Raw genomic sequence first — 22,662 nt, forward strand, 5'->3', positions numbered from 1 at the left:
TTCCAAGGACACAGAGACAAGAGAGATCACAGCATTCCTCTACACAGAGAAAAGAGACAAGCAATAACGCAGCTACGCGACCCCTCCCATCGGATATTTCAAAGACACAAACGAAATACAGTAGTTCTTAGACTTATATAATTTCTACAAAATCTTCATCGCACAATTCACATACCAGATTGAGAATATTTTCCCTGCATTCCTGACAGATTTCTTTTCCCTTCTTTGGGTTAACAATATCTAATTTTTATCACACAATTCAAAGTCTTCTTCTTCCACGGACTGATTCTACTTTAAAGCGAAATACCCCTACTTAGTCGTGTATAGTTACCAGAGCGGCCGTTTATAGTCTATTCCACTGGGGTTTTTACCTGTCCCCCGCTGGGACAACCCAAAATCGCGGTACTCAGTGAAAGGAGGAGGGCGTCTTAGACTTAACCCTCCGGACACCCCTGGAAATATTTAAATCAATATATTCCTGAGTTATGCATCCTACCCATCTTCGATCACCTCACCGCACAAATCGCGGTACTCAGTGAAAGGAGGAGGGCGTCTCAGACTTAACCCCTCCGGACGCCCCTGGACATACACATATATATCTATGTATTCCTGAGTTACGCATCCTACCCATCTTCGATCACCTCACCGCGCCTGATTCTAACAGTGATCAGGAATTCAGGGTATTTTGACTGTAAAGAGAATTACATCACTGGTTAATCCGGGGTGTCCGTCCCTTATGAGGTACGGTTCGAGCACTGGGCATCCAACGGAACTACACCTCTATATGATTCCACCCAAGAATCATCCCACTCCGGGGACAAACCTCAGATCCTCTTTGCAGCAACAAACACAGGAAAACCACACCAAACGGTCAGTCTGGACAGTATAACTGCCAACTTACCGTGGTTGTTGTGGGGGATGATCAGTCCCAATTTTCCAGTGCCTGTGTCCGGTCCGAGGGTCCTTTGTCTTGTTGTCCTCCGGGGGGCAGAAGCGTTCCTGCTTGGATCCCGGGTTTCGGCACCAACTGTTGAGGGAGGATTTAAAGTGATCCTTCACGGTTAACCCAGTGATTTCCAAATTAATATATAAGGTGTTGCCGGCAACAGAAAATGACCAGACGGAGACGTGTGTCTCTGTATGGGGGATCGAGCTGATCTCTCGCCCCCGTTTATTCTGCATGACTTTATCATAGTCATAGAAATTACACTTCAACCAATCAGCATAAGAACACGCTCACGGTTCTTAGCCTATAAGAATGCAGGAACAATCTGTGCGTCAAAGTTTTGTAGAACAATACACCCTCAGTCTCATGTTCTACCGAGGTTGCAACAATCAAGGTCTCATCAAAATCTCATAACAGCTGTAACCTTCAGCCTACTAACAAAATTTATATCAAAACAACAAAATGGAGTCGAAAAGCACAAAATGGAGATTCTTTCTTAATTTCTTCCTTCACAGTATAATGCAGCCCCTCCATATAGGGCCAGTGAGAAAGACACGAGCAAATGGTGACGAGGGGGCAGGGGAGAGGGCACAAGGGGGTTAGGGGAGACAGACACAAGGGTAACATAGGGGGGCTAGGGAGCAAGGAAGACAGGCAAAAGGGGACACATGGGGGCTAGGAGGCAGGGGAGAAGGTTACAAGGGGACTAGTGGGCAAGGCAGACTGATACAAGGGGACAAGGGAGACTGACACAAGGGGACTAGTGGGCAAGGGAGCCTTATACAAGGGGCACACGGGGACAAGTGGGCAAGGGAGACTGACACAAGGGGCACACGCGGACTAGTGGACAAAGGAGACTGGCACAAGGGGACACAGGGACTAGTGGGCAAGGGAGACTGACACAAGGGGACACACGGGGACTAGTGGGCAAGGAAGACTGATACAAGGGGACTAGTGGGCAATAGAGACTGACACAAGGGGACACACAGGGACAAGCACAAGGGGACAAGGGAGACAGGCACAAGGGGACACACAGGGACTAGTGGGCAAGAATGACTGACACAAGGGGACACACGGGGACAAGGGATACAAGCACAAGGGGACATACAGGGACAAGTGGGAAAGGGAGACTGACACACAGGGACTAGTGGGCAAGGGAGACTGACACAAGCACAAGGGGACAAAGGAGACTGACACAAGCACAAGGGAACAAAGGAGACAGGCACATGGGGACACACAGGGACTAATGGGCAAGGGAGACTGGCACACGGGGACAAGGGACACAAGCATAAGGGGACAAGGGAGACAGGCTCAAGGGGACACACGGGCCCCTGACCTGCCAGAGCCGCTTGCAGCGGCGACCGTGGTAGTTACGCCCCTGTCTCTCACACACACACACACTACAGATATCACACACACACTACAGATATCACCCACCCACACATACTACAGATATCACACACACACACTACAGATATCACACACACACACACTACAGATATCACACACACACACACTACAGATATCACACACACACTACAGATATCACACACACACATACTACAGATATCACACACACTACAGATAACACACACACTACAGATATCACACACACACACACATACTACAGATATCACACACACTACAGATATCACACACACACTACAGATATCACACACACATACTACAGATATCACACACACTACTCATATCACACACACTACAGATATCACACACACTACAGATATCACACACACACTACAGATATCACACATACTACAGATATCACACACACATACTACAGATATCACACACACACACACTACAGATATCACACACACACACACTATAGATATCACACACACATATTACAGATATCACACACACACACTACAGATATCAGACAAACACACCAGATACCAGCTCATATACACAACTCACAATCTCCTCTCTGGTACAAGGGTGGCTGATGTAAACCGGCTGCAGCTCCTCAGCTTCTCCTGACTAAAGAGGCTCTGTCCCGCACCTCCCCCCTACTCTCTCCTTCTGTCCCGGGGCTGCAGAGTGCAGAGCAGGATAAGCTGTCTCACCGTGATGACTGGAGCTGCTTCCTGTCTCTCAGGTGCCCCGGCTGCCCCCTACCCCTAGATACGCCTTGGACTGTTGCCGTGCAGGAGGAATCTCCTGCACTGCAACATGGTGTTGGGTGCCTCTGACCTGCCGGGCCCCTGACCCGCCGGGCCCGGTCGCACTGGCGACCGCTGCGACCGTGGTAGTTACGCCCCTGGATGCTGCTAAATAGTTAATTCCAACAATGAGTATGAAGCTAATGTCCACAGAAATTAATATCCCACAAATGTTTTATTAATTTACGAAAGACAGGCTGATATACAGAATATGACAATTTAATAGTTCTATAGCAAAAAACACAGCAGGTCCACTCCATATAACAAGCTAGGGTATGTAGAGTCTCATAGCTGTGAACAGCAGGTGATATGTAGTATCAAAATCACACACAGCTAGTACCTAATATCCAAGCCATGGATATATCAGGAAAAATATAAAGTTCTAGTGCATAGACGTAGTCAACTTCAAGAGGTAGAGAGCCTTGTGTGAAGATATTGTGAAAGAAACGTTTGTGAAGTTATGCACTTGCTATCTACTGTATATACAGGTGTTTCTCATAAAATTAGAATATCATCGAAAAGTTCATTTATTTCAGTTCTTCAATACATAAAGTGAAACTCATATATTATATAGAGTCATTACAAACAGAGTGATGTTTTTATTTCTGTTAATGTTGATGATTATGGCTTACAGCCAATGAAAACCCAGAAAGTCATTATCTCATTAAATTAGAACACTTTATAACACCAGCTTGAAAAATTATTTTAAAATCCAAAATGTTGGCCTACTGAATTGTATGTTCAGTAAATGCACTCAATACTTGGTCGGGACTCCTTTTGCATCAATTACTGCATCAGTTGCGGCGTGGCATGGATTTGATCATCCTGTGGCACTGCTGAAGTGTTATGGAAGCCCAGGTTGCTTTGATAGCAGCCTTTAGCTCGTCTGCATTGTTGGGTCTGGTGTCTCTCATCTTCCTCTTGACAATACCCCATAGATTCTCTATGGGGATAAGGTCAGGCGAGTTTGTTGCCAATCAAGCACAGTGATATTGTTGTATATAAACCAGGTATTGGTACTTTTGTCAGTGTGGACAGGTGCCAAGTCCTGCTGGAGAATGACATTTCCATCTCTAAAAAGCTTGTCTGCAGAGGGAAGCATGAAGTGCTCTAAATTTGCCTGGTAGACGACGGCAGCGCTGACTTTGGTCTTGATAAAACACAGTGGACCTACCTCCAATTTTCAGATATAGATTTTAAATTTTTTTTCCGAAAACCCTGTATCATTTCCTTTACACGTCCCAAATACAAATAGTTGCTACTTTGTTTTGCTATATCACATAAAATCCTAATAAAATACGCTTAAATTTGTGGGTGTATCATGAAAAAATGTTAAAAAGTTCACAGGGTATGAATACTTTTTCACGGCACTGTATGTTAATACAGACTTTTGTGTTAAACCTGGACAACCCTAAGATTGTCATCAACGTTAAATGAATTTCAGACAGACCGCATATAGTTGTGAGATCGTCCGACCTATTATCTGTATCATGGCTTTCCACTGACGGGAGATGTCAGGGGAAAGAAGAATCGGGCATATTGAATTTCATCATGCCCAATCCATTTGATCTAAATGAAGTTAAGCTGAAGCAGAGAGAGGGGTCTGGCATCGATTTATGACTCTCTCCCCATTGAGAACATATGTATGCTTGGCCAAACATTCGTAGGGTTGATGGGTTGTGAGGAACAGCTGTTGGCTGACTGAAAAATTCAGGACCTGTTTGCTGCCTTGGTCAAAGATAGAAAAAAAATAGACATTTTTCATTATTTATATTGACAGTCTAATAACAACCCCTATCAAAATAAAGACTTTTTATGTGAAAAATCTAAATTCCTTAATTTAATATGACATTCATATGTTATGTCAATGTCACTTTTTGATTATACCTTCCTTATGTAGTAGTAGTAAAGCTGTCCATGAGTGGAGGATGGGTCACGTACCTTCTGTGCCCAATGCAGGAGTATACCAATTCCACAATGTGATGCTGTATGGTGGTAAAAGGCAACCTGTCACCAGATTTTTTCCGTATAAAATATGGCCACCATCATTAGGGCATCTTTTATAGCATACTGGAATGTTGTAAAAAAAGTCCCCAATCCCCTGTGCAGATCCCAAAAAGACATTTTATTATAATTGCGACAGAGCAGTCCGGTAAGATGGGCATCTCTGGTCTTGATCCGGCGCCTCCTCTCTTCTTGCGATCGTCGTCCCCCTTCCCTTTTTCATGTGGATGATGCATCCTATGTAATTCACACAGTGTCCTCCATCGCGCTCCTGGGCAGGCGCACATCTCTCTGCTCTCCTCTCGGCGGAGCAAAGTACTGTAGTGCGCATGCGCCGGCTTTACTTCCAGGTCATCGGCGCTCTTTTCTTTTTCTGACACATGCGCACTACAGGACTTTACTCTGCAGGACAGAGAGGAGTGCGCCTGCGCAGGAGCACGGTGGAGGCATGACGTAGGAGGTGTCATCCACACAAAGCAGTGAAGTAGGATGGCGATCATAAGAAGGAGGCGCCGGGTCAAGACCAGAGATGCCCATCAGACCAGATTGCGCTGTAGGAGTGTATAATAAAAGGCCTTATTTGGGATCTGGATTTGGGACTTTTTTATACAGAATTCCAGTATGCTGTAAAAGCAGCCCTAATGGTGGTGGCCGTATTTTATAGGAGGAAAACCTGGTGACAGGTTCCCCTTCAAGGATAAATCTTCACGTCAGCCGTGACTCCTTGATTTCCTATAAAGCTATAAAATAAGTAGATGTTGAAATCTGAAACAAAGCCTTATACGCTCTTATGTCTGCAGGTATATTTTACAGCTCCGGTTGACCTGATAAAAGTGAGATTACAGAATCAAACGGAGTCGTTCAAACAAGGGAAGCCGGACTATCTACAGGCTCGGTATCGTGGTCCTGTTCACTGTGCTGTGAGCATATTCAAAGAAGAAGGCATTAGGGGTCTGTATAGGGGGTCCAATGCACTGATTGTACGCGACGTGCCCACTCTTGGATTATATTTCTTAACATATGAAGTCCTTTGCAAATGGATGACTAGTGATGGTGAAATACCAGGTAAGACTATTAGAGAGTTTACACTGGTGAGTGACAGATTTACAGGGGGGGAAATAACTATTTGACATATAATTGTTAGTCTGTCACGCCATTGGCTATGCAGATAACTGATAACTATAAAAGTGTCGAGACACTTTAAGGAGAGTCACAATCAATCCTGCAATGGTCTCACTTTCTTTGTTATCCAAATTGTGCAAAAACATTGGAGAGGCGGAAATTATATGGAACAAATGTCTCAGGCAGAATCAAAGTGGATCTTCCTATTAAACTGTCTGGCCTCAAAAGGCCTACATTTTGGTATAGAACTACATGCCCTTTAAAGGGAGTCCGTCACCCCCAAAATCGTATATGAGCTGCCACCGGCATCAGGGGCTTATCTACAGCATTCTGTAATGCTGTAGATAAGCCCCCGATGTAACCTGAAAGATGAGAAATAAAGGTTAGATTATACTCACCCAGGGGCGGTCCCGCTGGGGTCCGGATCCGATGGGCGTCGCGGTCCGGTCCGAGGCCTCTTATCTTCATACGATGATGTCCTCTTCTTGTCTTCTTGCCGTGGCTCCGGCACAGGCGTACTTTGTCCTGTTGAGGGCAGAGCAAAGTACTGCAGTGCGCAGGCGCCGGGAAAGGTCAGAGAGGCCCAGCACCTGCGCCCTGCTGTACTTTGCTCTGCCCTCTACAAGGCAGACAAAGTACGCTTGCGCCGGAGCCGCAGCGTGAAGATAAGAAGAGGACGTCATCGTATGAAGATAGGAGGTGCTGGACCGGACCGCGACGCCCATCGGACCCGGACCGCAGCAAGACCGCCCCTGGGTGAGTATAATATAACCTTTATTTCTCACCTTTCAGGTTACATCGGGGGCTTATCTACAGCATTACAGAATGCTTATTTTACACTAAAGAAAAAGAGTATCAATAACACCAAGAGAGTAACTAAAAAGTTAATCTTTATTAAACATATACCAAAATTACATATAACATAAAAATACAGGAAGAGGAGGAAACAAAACAGGTACACAAAGGGAAGATCACTTGTCCACTATATGATCTGGGAGAGCACATGAATATATGATTCGATCAATGGTCAGAAAAAAGAGACCGGGTGCACAGGTATTCCTGATCATGCAGTAATCTCACAGGTGTCATAGGCACAGCACCACCAAGTCCATTCAACACATATTTTGTCAAGAACAATGCTCACCCGTAGTAAGTCAGGACAATCCGGTGACCTTCCCACGATCCCTGACGGGCATTTCGCCGTCTGGATATACTGGGAGGGTTTTCATGGTAGTATACCCTTGGCCATTGATGACATGATGTGCTTGATGATTATTGTTTGAGCATTACAGAATGCTGTAGATAAGCCCCTGATACCGGTGGCCGCCGCTCATATACGATTTTGGGGGTGACAGATTCCCTTTAAACACTGTTTAATAAATATATATATATATATATATATATATATATATATGATCCTATAATAAAACTTAATAAAATTAACATTTTTATAATTTTACTTTTAAAATAATATAAAATTCCATCTTAATCATCAACTATATTATTTATAACTAATTTTATGTATTAATATCAATGAAAAATTGTAAGGTTGTTGTTTTATTCATTTACTGACACTGTGGATTCACTCCATCAATACAACCATCTGGTATGCAGTGAATCTCATATTAGTGGATTAAGGGATAGCTACTGCCAAGTGCTTGGAGACAGGGGCGGAAACACATTGTTTAGCTTCTTGGTTCTTCAGAGCCTCCATACTATTGTGACATCACAAGCTGTCTCTAGCACTGTTGGCCATTTTTTCTGCCGGGTATCCAGGGACGCTACCGGCCGGAGCGCTCCTGGCTCTACATGTGCAGTTCCCGCTCCACGGAGAGATTCATTGATCTATAAACCACGCTCTACGTCCACCTGCTTCTATTTATGAGCCGGATATTCTCAGCAGCAGCACGGATTCCATACACTGTTATTCCGATGGTGCAACTACATGGTATGTAACCCTTTCCTTAAACTTCAACCATCCTGCCCCGCTATATACATTGTATGTTAACCATCACTCTCGGTCTAACTCCACTAAGTGGGCAGTTAGCAGTTTTTATACTTATCAGTTACCTGCATAGCCAATAGCACGACAGACTAACAATTACGGTATATTTCATTTTTTTTCTTTGGTCAACAATTTGGCTTTATCACACAGAATCCAAGGTCTGTCTGCAGCATATTCTCCCCCACTCCTCTATCTCTATTTCCTTAGTGTAGGCGCTGGTGTTCTTCGTATTTCATTTCAAAATAAGTATTTGATACACTGCCGACTTTGCAAGTTTTCCCACCCACAAAGAATGGAGAGGTCTGTAATTTGTATCGTAGGTACACTACGACTGTGAGAGACAGAATCTAAAAAAAATCCAGAAAATAACATTGTATGATTTTTACTTAATTAATTTGCATTTTATTGCATGAAATAAGTATTGGATACAATGGAATAACAGAACTTAATATTTGGTACAGAAACCTATGTTTACAATTACAGAGGTCAGACCTTTCCTGTAGTTCTTGACCAAGTTTGCACACACTGCAGTAGGGATTTAGGCCCACTCCTCCATACAGATCTTCTCCAGATCTTTCAGGTTTTGGGGCTGTTGCTGGGCAACATTGAGTTTCAGCTCCCTTCAAAGATTTTCTAATGGGTTCAGGTCTGGAGACTGGCTAGGCCACTTTCGGACCTTGAAATGCTTCTTACGGAGCCACTCCTTAGTTGACCTCGCTGTGTGTTTTGGGTCAGTGTCATGATGGAAGACCCAGCCATGACCCATATTCAATGCTCTTACTGAGAGGAGTTTGTTGACTAAAATCTCACAAAACATTACTCCATCCATCCTTCCTTCAATACTGTGCAGTCGTGTTGTCCCCTTTGCAGAAAAGCACCTCGAACGTATGATGTTTCCACCACTATGCTTCACTATGCTGATTCCTGACCTTTCCCAGAATCATCCTTACCCCACAAGGCGAGATATTGCATGGAGCTCCAGGCTGAGGAAGATTGACAGTCATCTTGTGTTCCTTCCATTTTCTAATAATTGTGCCAACAGTTGTTGCCTTCTCACCAAGCTACTTGCCTATTGTCCTGTAGCCCATCCCAGCCTTGTGCAGGTCTACAATTTTGTCCCTGGTGACTTAGACAGCTCTTTGGTCTTGGCCACGGTGGAGAGGTTGGAGTGTGATTGAGTGTCTGGACAGGTGTCTTTTATACAGGTAACGACTTCATACAGAAAAACTAACAGGTCTGTGAGAGCCAGAATTTTTGCTGGTAGGTATGTGATCAAATACGTTTTTCATGCAATAAAATGCTATTTAATTATTTAAAGATCATACAATGTGATTTTCTGGTTTTTATATTTAGATTCTGTCTCTCACAGTTGCAGTGTACTTACGATAAAAATTACAGACCTCTCCATTTTTTGTAGTTGGGAAAATTTGCAAAATCGTCAATATATCAAATACTTATTTTCCCCACTGTATGTAGTAAAGAAAGTAAAGCAAAACTCTGTGACAAAAGTCTATATCAGGGCCATATATGCATTTTGTGTTTGCAGTTATTGTAGCCTTTATGCTTGAGGGCAAAGTCTTGTTCTTTTTTTTTCTTGTTTCCTTTTTTTGCATATTTTATTTTAATCTATTAAATGTATTAACTGAGACAAATAAACATGCAGATCCCATCTGACACCCATCTGCAGATTACAAGATGCCTCACTAGTTTTAAAAGTAGGTCTACATGCACTCTCCTACAGAGAGGTGTCCATGAGCATTTCATAATGTTAAATGCTAAATGTCCAAAGCGAACCACTCTGCCATTGGCGGAGTTACCATTCAATCTACTGTGCCTAATGCTATATCAAAATTAGTGTAATTAAAAAAGTATGTAACACTCTGCAGTGAAACCCCTAAATTAAAGGACTTTTGTATTTTCAGAAAACTCCCGTCCACATGTGCAGTTTGCTGAAAAAACAATCTGTGCTTACTCACCCTTCTTGGGTCCTGCGCTGAGTCTCCGCCATTGCTCCCGGTATCTGTTATTGTCTGCAGATCTAACGCCATATCAACAACACGGCAACAAACTAGTGAGCTTAATGGCTCCTAGAGGCTCCACTAGTTAGTCAGGGCCAATGAGCTCACTGTTTGGCTGCAATGTAGTAAACGTAATATGAATAACAAAAAAGAGCTTTACCCACCCTCCTCAGGTCCAGTCTCCAACACTGTTCGCAATGTCTGTTATTGGATACAAATCTGCTGCCACAGGGTCTCTAGTGCTTCCATAACCCTTTTAAAGAGCCTTTCCACAAGACGTAGAATTTACAGGCAAACAAGAATCGTTACCAAAAGGAAGACTCTTTTGGAAAAGATTCTAGTTTTCTTTTATATTCTACGTCATATGGTGGGGATCTTTAAAGCGTTAATATTGACTTATAGTATATCTACAGGATAGGTGTTGATCAGTGGGGGACCCACTTCTGGAACCTACCCCAATTGGCAGAATGGGGAACTTTTATCCTTACCTGATGATCCATTTATTATGTATGGGAATGCCAAATCACTGTGCTTGGCTTTTTCTGGCACCCCGTTAAAATAATAGATTGTTTGTTGAGTATCCAAACTACTGTGCCATTTTGTATTGGGGTTAAAGTTCCCCATCTAGTTTAAAGTTCCTCGATCTCCTGGTCGGTGCAGGTCCAAACAGTGGGACATCCAGTGATCAGCAAATTAGGTGATAACTGGTTTTCACTGGACAAGCCCTTTAATATAGTGCCACAACACTGTGTAAAACCATGGGTGTTTTACAACACTGTCATAACTAGAGGAACATTCTATATTATTAGAAACATAATAACAATGTTTAGTTACATTTAGTAAAACATTTGTATGATATCCTTTTACATTAGACTCCTGGACTATGCTCTTTGCTGGTGGTTGTGCCGGGACAGCAGGATGGGCAGCTGCAAACCCAATGGATGTAATAAAGAGCCGCTTGCAGATGGATGGGATGAAAGGTGTCCAATATCGGGGTATACTTGACTGTACTTGCAAGAGCATAAAACAAGAAGGGCTCCGAGTGCTGTGTAAAGGACTCACCGTAAATAGCCTTCGTGCCTTTCCTGTTAACGCAGTCACTTTTCTAAGTTATGAAAAGTTGCTAGAGAACTTTCGATAAATTTGTCGCCAACTATAGTTAGTTTCAGCCAATAGTTTTTGTCATCTGTTACGACACTAGCAAAATGACCTAAAATCCTCCAGGACTCAACCAGAGCTCTTTAAAAAACAACAAAACAAACACAAAAAAAGAACAGAAAGAAAAATTTAGAGTGAAGTACCTACAGTTTCAGTGTCCAATATGCTTGTATATTACTGGAAAGCCTTGAAAGATGCAACTCCCCCCCCCCCCCCCCCCTAAAATATGGCAATTGAGACCAGCAAAACTTTCAATCATTTTGGGATTAGTGCACTAGAACTGGAGTTATCAGGATTCCCTTTTTGTGATGATATGCATTTGAAAATAAATCCGACTTCTACAAAGGTATCAGAAAATACAGCAGCCAATGTGCAGGGAAACAGATGTGATCCAAGAGTTACAAAACCCTGCCTATAATTATAGCCAAAGAATCCAACAAAGCAGATAACCTATGCCAGAAAGATCGTACTTAGTCTTAAATTTTTATTTTAACCCCTTAATGACAGCCAATACGTCTTTTAACTGACCTGAGATATAAGAGAATAGCCTTCCCATACAGGTGACAATCCAGCAGCCGTCAGCTGTACACTATAGCTGACAACTTGCTGCATCAGCCACGATCAGTGTTTGCACCGTACATATCTGTTTAACCCCTTAGATGCTGCAGTAAATAGTGACTACATCATTATATATGGTTAACAGAGTGTGGGGGCTTTCTCTTTATCCCAATTGGTGCCCTCAGATCATGATTGTGTGGTCCTGATGTTTGCCGTGGCAATTCACGACCAAATAGCGGCCTTGGAGTCTGACGGCTGTTGTAACCTGTTCAGAAGTTAGAGGCATTTAGGTGGCAAAAATACACATTTTCATTTCTGTCATGCCACTTTGCATTAATTCCTGTAAAGCACATGAAGGGTTAATAAACTACCTGACTGCAGTTTTCGATATGTCAGGGGGTGCTGTTTTTAAAATGGTATCACGTTTTGGGGTTTCCCAATATATGAGACCCCTAAAGTCACTTCAAACACGGAAAAGTCCCTAAAAAAATTTTTTTGTACATTTCCTTGAAAAAAATGAAAAATTACTGCTACATTTTTAAACCTCCTAAAATGCTAACAAAATAAAATAACATTTTACAAATGGTGCTGATGTAAAGCAGGCATGTTGGAAATGTTATTTATTAATGGGTTGATGTGGTATGACTATTTGGATTAAAGGGATAATCATTCAAATTTTGAAAATTGCTAATTTTTTTACATTTTTCTAAAATTTTTGATAATTTTTTAGATATAAACACAAAACATATTGACCTAAATTTACCATTATCATAAAGTATAATGTGTCACGAAAAAAACAGTCTCAAAATCACTGGGATTTGTTGAAGCATTGCAGAGTTATTACCACACAAAGGGACACTGGTCAGATTTCAAAAATTTGGCTCCGTCACTAAGGGGCTAATGTATGTCTTCGGTAGTATTTGAGTCTGTATCACTCAAGGATGTTTACATGCAGAAATTATGTCACAATTTCAACAATTCCGACCGTTCAGAAGGATGTTCACAGTGCAAATGCAATTCAATTAATTATACAGCTTTTTCATTTATTGCTGGTTATCTCAGTATTAAAATTGTTATATTTTGAACAGTAAAGTATGCAGGCTTGGCACCCTTGAAATTGTTCCCGAAAATGAATTGTTTCACCCCAAAAATTGCCCACGCCTATTACTTGCCCCAGGTGACTTTGAACGAGCATCACATACTCATTCGGCCATGAGTGTAAAGGATTGTCTTCTGACTCGTCCGAAATATACTGAATTACTAGTTTATTTCAATATGTGCGGGATATCAGTGATTTTCATTAGAGACCCCATGTGCTGCTGTAGTATGCACAGATAAGATGCCTTATGTATGGAGTTCTCTCCTAGAAACAGTAGAATAGAAAAAAAAATTGTATGTTTCCATGAAAGTGAAGACATAAGGGTGTGGAGAAGACTTATACACCTCTATAGCCTATAGCAACCTTATTATGAATGGAGAAGACAAGGGCATAATATGGCCACGAGTTCTCATCCTCCTCACAGGATAAAAATCTATAATATAACGCTGGGAGCGTCACTCTGTCCGAAGCCTCTATAGACTGCGCAAGCGCAAGCGCCGCCGCAGTCTGGACCGCACAGAGCGACGCTCCCAGGAGATCGCGGTATGCGTAAGCGCTGAACGCACACCGCGATCTCCACCGGACAAGCAGGGACGAGCCAGGAGGCGGAGGGTGAGTATACTTACCTGACCCGTTCCACCGACGCGCTTCCGGGCCGTGACTGTCCCCCTGCTCCCGGAATCGGCGCCTGCGCAGTCCGCGCTTTCCGGCGCCATTTTCTTGAAGACACATTGCAGTGTCTTCAAGAAAATGGCGCCGGAAAGCGCGGACTGCGCAGGCGCCGACTCCGGGAGCAGGACCAAAAAAATGGCCGCACCCAGCACAGCCGCCGCGCCCAGCACAGCCACGCACAGCCGCCCACAGCAACGCACAGCCGCCGCACCCAGCACAGCCAACCATAGCCGCCCACAGCCACGCACAGGCGCCCACAGCCACGCACAGCCGCCGCACCCAGCACAGCTGCCCACAGCCACGCACAGCCACCCATAGCCACGCACAGCCGCCGCACCCAGCACAGCCGACCACAGCCACGCACAGCCGCCGCACCCAGCACAGCCGCCCACAGCCACGCACAGCCGCCCACAGCCACGCACAGCCGCCCACAGCAACGCACAGCCGCACCCAGCACAGCCGACCACAGCCACGCACAGCCGCCGCACCCAGCACAGCCGCCCACAGCAACGTACAGCCACCCATAGCCACGCACAGCCGCCGCACCCAGCACAGCCGCCGCACCCAGCACAGCCGCCCACAGCCACGCACAGCCCACAGCCACGCACAGCCGCCGCACCCAGCACAGCCACCCACAGCCGCCGCACCCAGCACAGCCACCGCACCCAGCACATCCGCCGCACCCAGCACAGCCATGCACAGCCACGCACAGCCGCCTACAGCCACGCACAGCCGCCGCACCCAGCACAGCCTCCCACAGCCACGCACAGCCGCCCACAACCACGGACGGCCGCCGCACCCAGCACAGCCGCCGCACCCAGCACAGCCGCCCACAGCCACGCACAGCCGCCCACAGCCACGCACAGCCGCCGCACCCAGCACAGCCACGCACAGCCGCCCACAGCCGCCGCACCCAGCACAGCCGCCCACAGCCACGCACAACCGCTGCACCCAGCACAGCCACCCACAGCCGCCGCACCCAGCACAGCCGCCGCACCCAGCACATCCGCCGCACCCAGCACAGCCGCCGCACCCAGCACAGCCACGCACAGCCGCCACAGCCACGCACAGCCTCCGCACCCAGCACAGCCACGCACAGCCGCCCACAGCCACGCACAGCCGCCTACAGCCACGGACAGCCGCCGCACCCAGCACAGCCACCGCACCCAGCACAGCCGCCGCACCCAGCACAGCCGCCCACAGCCACGCACAGCCGCCGCACCCAGCACAGCCTCCCACAGCCGCCTACAGCCACGCACAGCCGCTGCACCCAGCACAGCCACCGCACCCAGCACAGCCATCCACAGCTGCCGCATCCAGCACAGCCGCCCGCACCCAGCACAGCCACGTCACATACAGCCGCCCGCACTCAGCACAGCCACATACAGCCGCCCGCACTCAGCACAGCCGCCCGCACTCAGCACAGCCGCCCGCACTCAGCACAGCCGCCCGCACTGATGGGGGCGCTGGATGGAGCAGCACGTGATAGGATGGGGGCGCAGGATGGGAGCACATGACAGGATGGGGATGAGGATGGAGCAGCACATGACACGGTGGAGTGGCACATGACAGGATGGGGGCGCAGGATGGAGCAGCACATGACACGGTGGAGCAGCACATGACAGGATGGGGGCGCAGGATGGAGCAGCACATGACACGGTGGAGCAGCACATGACAGGATGGGGATGGAGCAGCACATGACACGGTGGAGCAGCACATGACAGGATGGGGGCGCAGGATGGAGCAGCACATGACACGGTGGAGCAGCACATGACAGGATGGGGGCGCAGGATGGAGCAGCATATGACAGGATGGGAGCAGCACATACCAGGATGGAGACCATATTCCAATATAAATGCTCGCCACCCGGGCGTAGAACGGGTTCAATAGCTAGTATATATATATGTGTGTAATGTGTTAAACAGTAAATAGAAATATAGTCAAAATTGAGAGTTCTCAGTAGCTTATAACATTTAAAGGAAACCTGTTAAGGAATTAATGCTGCCAAAATTGAGCGCAGCATGAATTGCATCCTTGCTGTATACTTTGACGATCCATAGGCAGAGACTAGACCGCCCCATGTTGGCTTTTCTCAGTGCTAATCCTGGTTATTGACAAGTCTCTCCCTATGTACACTCAAGAGAGAAACCTGTCAATCACTTGCAGTGGTGCTGGGAATAGACAACCCCAACCATAGGCAGCATGAATCGCAGCCTAGCTGTATACTTTTACAATCCATAGACCGAGAATAGTCCGGCACCGTCCCCAGAAGGATTCTCCAAGTGCCGCTCTTTGTGACTGACAGATCTCTCCCTATGATCACTCAAGGACGAGACCTATCAATCACTTGTGGTGCTGGGATGCGCCGGCCCAAACCATGAGCAGCATGAATTGCAACCTGGCTATATATTTTGACACGCCATAGGCAAAGAATAGTTTGGCACCACCCCCAGCTGGCTTCTCCCGGTGCTAATCCAGGTGGTTGGCAGGTCTCTCCCTATGTACATTCAAGGGAGAGACCTGTCAATCATATGCAGTGGCGCTGGGAAGAGACGGCCAAGGGCAAAATCAGACTAGTCTGGTCTACAGCTAATGTCCACGGCTGGATCTTCAAAGAGTAATATACCTGGCTCTAATCGTGCAGCCAGGCTACGATTCATGCTGGCTGTGGTTTAGCAGGTTCCTTTTAAAACGTATCAACCCCTAAGTACTCTTAATTTTGACTATCTTTCACCCTCCGTACGTGTTTTACAGAACATGGGAGTGCTTTGAGCATTTCTAATCTGCAAGAGATTTTCACGAGAATCCCATGAAAATAATCATATCATCTAAAGTTAAGGAAAAACAGAAACATAGAAATTAGGAGTGCACTTAAAAGTCACAGTAGTTACACAGAAGTTCTCTTTATATATAAATACTCTGTTGTTTCAGACTGTACCCATAAACATCTCAAAATCTTTCCAAGAGACGTGCTTTTGATTTTGGCACCTCATCATTATTGTTATGCTTCTAGCGTATAATAGTAGACAGCTGAGAATTTCTTCCCTTGAGACTGAGTTTCCACGTTCTGTACCATGTTGTCTACAGATGGAACTATTTATGTAGGAAAATATTTCTAATCATGACAAAACAATGAGTGCTTTTGTTCCGAAAATGATGCAACATCGGAAGCATTGTCAGATTATGGTTCAATCTGTGAAGTCGGTTCCTGTTGTAATCCTAGGCAGACACTAATAGATTTCAGCAAAATGTGAGAGCAAATATTTTTTTTTTCTTATTTTCCTGCAATGTTTGAATATTGTGAAAAACAAGCAGTAACCGCTTAGTGTGAATACTTCCCCCCCCCAAAAAAAATGAAGAAAAATTGGAAAATATTCCCTGGATTAATCTTTTGTAATATGAGGGAAAGTGTCTGCTGTGTGACTTGGTATTATGAAAGTCACTAAATAGGCAAATGTGTGTGGTTTGAACACAATACAAGAGATTTATTAATACCTCCCGCACAATTCTAATGTCTCTCCTCCACCGCGTGGCAGCTTCGTCATCAGGGCTTTATTGATTAATCTACTGTAATCTTAAACACAACATCAATCTGATCTCTGAAGCCCCCCACACATTAGATTTAGCTGACAGCTATCTCTCCTGAGACCCTGAGATCTCAGTCGAGCACTCGGGTTTTTTGTGATAGCGCTGTTGACAGACTCTTCGATCGGCGGCTTACCTCCCAGAGAAAAAAAGTATCAGAAGTTGAAATCCAACATGTTGGATCTTTCTCTCCCTTGACATCTCTCGCACAAATTATTTTCCTTTATGTACAGAGAAATACATAGCATAGTGCTATATACAGTGCCTTGCGAAAGTATTCGGCTCCCTGGAACTTATCAACCTTTTCCCACATATCATGCTTCAAACATAAAGATACCAAATGTAAATTTTTGGTGAAGAATCAACAAGTGGAACACAATTGTGAAGTTTGAACGAAATTTATTGGTTATTAAATTTTTGTGGAAATTCAAAAACTGAAAAGTGGGGCGTGCAATATTATTTGGCCCCTTTAATGTAATACTTTGTTGCGCCAACTTTTGCTGCGATTACAGCTGCAAGCCACTTGGGGTATGTCTCTATCAGTTTTGTACATCGAGAGACTGAAATTCTTGCCCATTCTTCCTTGACAAACAGCTCGCGCTCAGTGAAGTTTGATGGAGATAGTTTGTGAACAGCAGTTTTCAGCTCTTTCCACAGATTCTCGATTGGATTGAGGTCTGCACTTTGACTTGGCCATTCTAACACCTGGATACGTTTTTGTGAACCATTAAATTGTAAATTTTGCTTTCTGTTTGGGATCATTGTCTTGTTGGAAGACAAATCTCCATCCCAGTCTCAGGTCTTTTGTAGACTCCAACAGGTTTTCTTCAAGAATGGTCTTGTATTTAACTCCGTCCATCTTCCCATCAATTTTAAACATCTTCCCTGTCCCTACTGAAGAAAAGCAGGCCCAAACCATGATGCTGCCACCACCATGTTTGACAGTGGGGATGGTGTGTTCACGGTGATGAGCTGTGTTGCCTTTACGCCAAACATATTGTTTGGCATTGTTACCAAAAAGTTTTATTTTTTGTTTCATCTGTCCAGAGCACCTTCTTCCACAAGTTTGGTGTGTCTCCCATTTGGCTTGTTGCAAACTTTAAATGACACTTTTTATGGATATCTGTGAGAAATGGCTTTATTCTTGCCACTCTTCCATAAAGGCCAGATTTGTGCAGTGTACGACTGATTGTTGTCCTATGGACAGATTGTCCCACCTCAGCTGTAGATCTCTGCAGTTCATCCAGAGTGATCATGGGCCTCTTGGCTGCATCTCTGATCAGTCTTCTCCTTGTTTGAGATGAAAGTTTAGAGGGACGGCCGGGTCTTGGTAGATTTGCAGTGATATGATACTCCATCCATTTCAATATGATCGCTTGCAAAGTGCTCCTTGAGATGTTTAAAGTTTTTGAAATCATTTTGTATCCAAACTTCTCCACAACAGTATCACGGACCTGCATGTTGAGTTCCTTGGTCTTCATGATGCTCTCTGTGCTTCAAACAGAACCCTGAGACTATCACAGAGCAGGTGCATTTATACGGAGACTTGATTACACACAGGTGGATTATATTTATCATCATTAGGCATTTAGGACAACATTGGATCATTCAGAGATCCACAATGAACTTCTGGAGTGAGTCTGCTGCACTGAAAGTAAAGGGGCCAAATAATATTGCACGCCCCACTTTTCAGTTTTTGAATTTCCTCAAAAATTTTAAATAACCAATAAATTTCGTTCAACTTCACAATTGTGTTCCACTTTTTGATTCTTCACCAAAAATTTACATTTGGTATCTTTATGTTTGAAGCATAATATGCGGGAAAAGGTGGAAAAGTTCCAGGGAGCCGAATACTTTTGCAAGGCACTGTATAATCTAATAAAAAAGGCGCTATATATAACAAGAGGACACTATACAATATGGGACAGCACTATACTTAACAAAAAGGAATTCTATGTAATAAGGGACAGTACTGTTATGTATAGCAACAGGTGATGCCACGTGGGACAGATCGCTCAGTGCACATTGTTTAAGGCTGGTTTCACATTTGCGGTTGTTGCCGCAGCGTTTGTACCGCATATAAACGCATGCGTTTTGTTTTCCTATATTTAACATTAAAAACGCATGCGTTTTTGTTTTCTCGCGTTTTGCCGCGTTTGACGACGCATGTTTTTTTTCTTCGTTTGCGGCTTGGCGCGGAAATGCAACATGTAGTAATTTCTAGAGGCGTCTATTTGCCGCCAGGAAACGCATGCGGTCGATTGCGCAAGGATTGCGACAAAAAAACGCATTGCTGTCTATGTACACGCATGCGTTTTTAAGCACATGCGTTTGGTTGCGTTTTTGAACGCATGCGTTTCAATAGAGAAAAACAAGTTTAGACACTGATAAGCCACCCCCCACCATCAAGGTGATAAAGGGATCCAAACCCTAACCCTAGCCATAACCCTAGCCATAACCCTAGCCCTAACCCTAGCCCTAACCCTAACCCTAACCTTAGCCCTAACCCTAGCCCTAATGGGAAAATGGAAATAAATAAATTTTTTTATTTTTTCCCTAACTAAGGAGTTGATGAAGGGGGTTTGATTTCTATTTATAGGGGGTTTTCTAGTGGATTTTTATGATTGGCAGCTGTCACACACTAAAAGACGCTTTTTATTCCAAAAAATATTTTTTGCGTTACCACATTTTGAGAGCTACAATTTTTCCATATTTTGGTCCACAGAGTCATGTGAGGTCTTGTTTTTTGCGGGATGAGTTGACATTTTTATTGGTAACTTTTTCAGGCACGTGACATTTTTGATCGCTTTTTATTCCGATTTTTGTGAAGCAGAATGAACAAAAACCAGCTATTCATGAATTTCTTTTTGGGGGCCATTTATACCGTTCCGCATTTCGTCATAATACACGCCCTCTGTAGTCCCATTGGCGGTGTCTGGATCTTGATTTTTCTCTTGTGAAATTTCTCTTCATGCGTACCAAAAACGCAAACGCAGGAAAAAACGCATATAAACGCGTACAAACGCGGCATTTTTTTAACCGCATACGACACCGCATGCGTCTAAAAAACGCTGCGTTTGTACGCGTTTATATGCGTTTTTTCCACCACTTGCGGATGCGTTTTAAACGCTGCGGATTTAAACGCAAATGTGAAACTAGCCTTAAAGGGTGCCCCGAAACAAAATTTTATTTTCATCCAAAACTCTATTTAATATCACAATTAGCGAGACCAACCACCAGAACTATAGACCAAACTGAAAGAAATTACTAGCACGGATATACGTTTTAAAATTATACTTTATTTGCAGCAGTTACAATATATTTTGTGTGCACATGTTTGAAAACCTAAATAGGCATAAGGGGCACCATAAAAGGATAAGATACTCATATTTTATCTACAGGAGTCCTGCATACTATCTTATCCTTTTATGGTGCCCCTTATGCCTATTTAGGTTTTTATATATCGGTGATTTTTTAAATATGTCGCTAATTACTTTTGTCTTCAAACATGTGCACACAAAATATATTGTAACTGCTGCAAATAAAGTATAATTTTAAAACGTATATCCGTGCTAGTAATTTCTTTGAGTTTGGTCTATAGTTCTGGTGGTTGGTCTCGCTACACATGTTGAGTGGTTTCCACTCATTTTCTTTTTGTTGCACTGGGGTTCACCATATGGTTTCATAGAAACACATTTATTTTCTTATTGAATTTATTGGTTCCCTAAGGTGTTAACAATTTTTGCTTAATGTCACAATTACAGTGTAGGATGAAAGTAATATACTGTAATATACTTTAAAGTGACTGCAGCCTCTCCTCCCTGATAACGCATGCACTGGGATTCTTAAAGCGTCATCAAAAAGGAAGTAGTAGAAAAATAAAAAGCAGTTACCGTAGATTGTGTAGATAAAGAAGGATAGGAATTTTTAATCAAAGTATATTAGGAAAAAAATAAGATTATTACATTAAATAGAGATTTAGAATAAAAATAGCTCAAAAGAAATAGTGGTACCATTATCAGTTATTAAGTATATTTAAAGATCATCCATTATGATACCTACGTATAGGACTGTAAGGTGGACTGATCGTCAAATTAAATATATACCAATATACCAAGACAGAAGAAAACAATCAAACAGTCCAAATGGCGAAAAAAATTATAAACACTTTATTGTCATTTTATAATAGGAACAGACTTGAAGGGGGAGAAAGGGAAAAGTGCATATGTGCAGTATAAAGTGCAGGATGCACAGTGCAAGCTCGTGGTCAAGCAATCCTATAATTATATTTGTAATAATATGTATATTTCTTAAATATAATAATGTTAATAATAATAAATATCTTATAGACCAAATACCCAGGATAAATACCAAAGTGGTATGGTGTTCATAGACAGGTAAGGTACATGAATAATGCACTTAAAGGGAACCTGTCACCTGAATTTGGCGGGACCAGTTTTGGGTCATATGGGCGGGGTTTTCGGGTGTTTGATTCATCCTTTCCTTACCCGCTGGCTGCATGCTGGCCACAATATTGGATTGAAGTTTATTCTCTGTCCTCCGGAGTACACGCCTGCGCTAGGCAATATTGCCTTGCGCAGGCGTGTACTCCGGAGGACAGAGAATAAACTTCAATCCAATTTCAATCCAAAATGAAACCGCTAGTGGTGCTATAATGGCAAGCCATCGTGTGTACTGTGCACTGTCAGAATTCTCCGGTCACAGCATCGGGAGCTGCAAGTATGTGGTATACCTACTCCCAGTCTTATTCCAACAAGATTGTTTCTGTCCTCACTCAATTCACTTGCATTGTGTGAGGCTGCGTCCATATAGTCGGAATGTGGCAGGGAGTAGGCACATCGTACACTTGTGACATGACTGCCATGCACAGAGTGACTGCAGACTGGCAGCTTGTCTGGTCTAAAATGAAAAGTCTGCAGTCACTGTGTGACTGCAGACTATTGAATCCTCCCTGTGCACACACTGCGCTGCAGGGATTCACCGTTCAACACCCCAGGAATGGCGATCAAGTATGCGATATGCATACTTCCAGGTAGAACCGGGAGTGGCGCAGCCGCTAGCCATATTCTGCCCAGGAGTTTGTGTATCGTATGCTTTACCTCCATTCCTGCAGCTGATGCCAACGAATCCTTGCAGTGTGTGCACTGGAATGAATGAAAAGTCTGCAGTCTCACAGAGTGACTGCAGACTTTTCATTTTAGCCCGCACAACCCCTTCAAGACCGGACAACCCCTTCAATAGGATACCAAGATTTTCACTATTTTCTGCAATACACCACAGTATTGCAG

At 44.1% G+C, this 22,662-nt stretch overlaps 2 protein-coding genes across 5 annotated transcripts in view; one reads left to right on the forward strand and one right to left on the reverse strand.

The window, feature by feature from the left end:
* The window catches only part of SLC25A45 (solute carrier family 25 member 45), an 80,310-nt gene extending 67,586 nt beyond the window's left edge, over nt 1-12,724 (forward strand). For 3 of the 4 annotated variants that reach the window (XM_077287759.1, XM_077287760.1, XM_077287761.1), the window contains 2 exons: nt 5,937-6,201; nt 11,154-12,723. In XM_077287759.1, coding sequence (XP_077143874.1) covers nt 5,937-6,201; nt 11,154-11,422 — 534 coding nt within the window. In that variant the 3' untranslated portion in view covers nt 11,423-12,723. Of the gene's footprint in view, nt 1-5,936; nt 6,202-11,153 lie in introns of all 4 variants that reach the window. The other variant, XM_077287762.1, reaches the window with a different exon arrangement.
* LOC143806822 (sulfotransferase 1 family member D1-like) overlaps nt 1-22,662 on the reverse strand; it is a 75,595-nt gene that overhangs the window by 51,288 nt on the left and 1,645 nt on the right. The window lies entirely within an intron of this gene.

Source organism: Ranitomeya variabilis, chromosome 2 (genome assembly GCF_051348905.1).
Source record: "Ranitomeya variabilis isolate aRanVar5 chromosome 2, aRanVar5.hap1, whole genome shotgun sequence".
NCBI classification, from domain to species: domain Eukaryota; kingdom Metazoa; phylum Chordata; class Amphibia; order Anura; family Dendrobatidae; genus Ranitomeya; species Ranitomeya variabilis.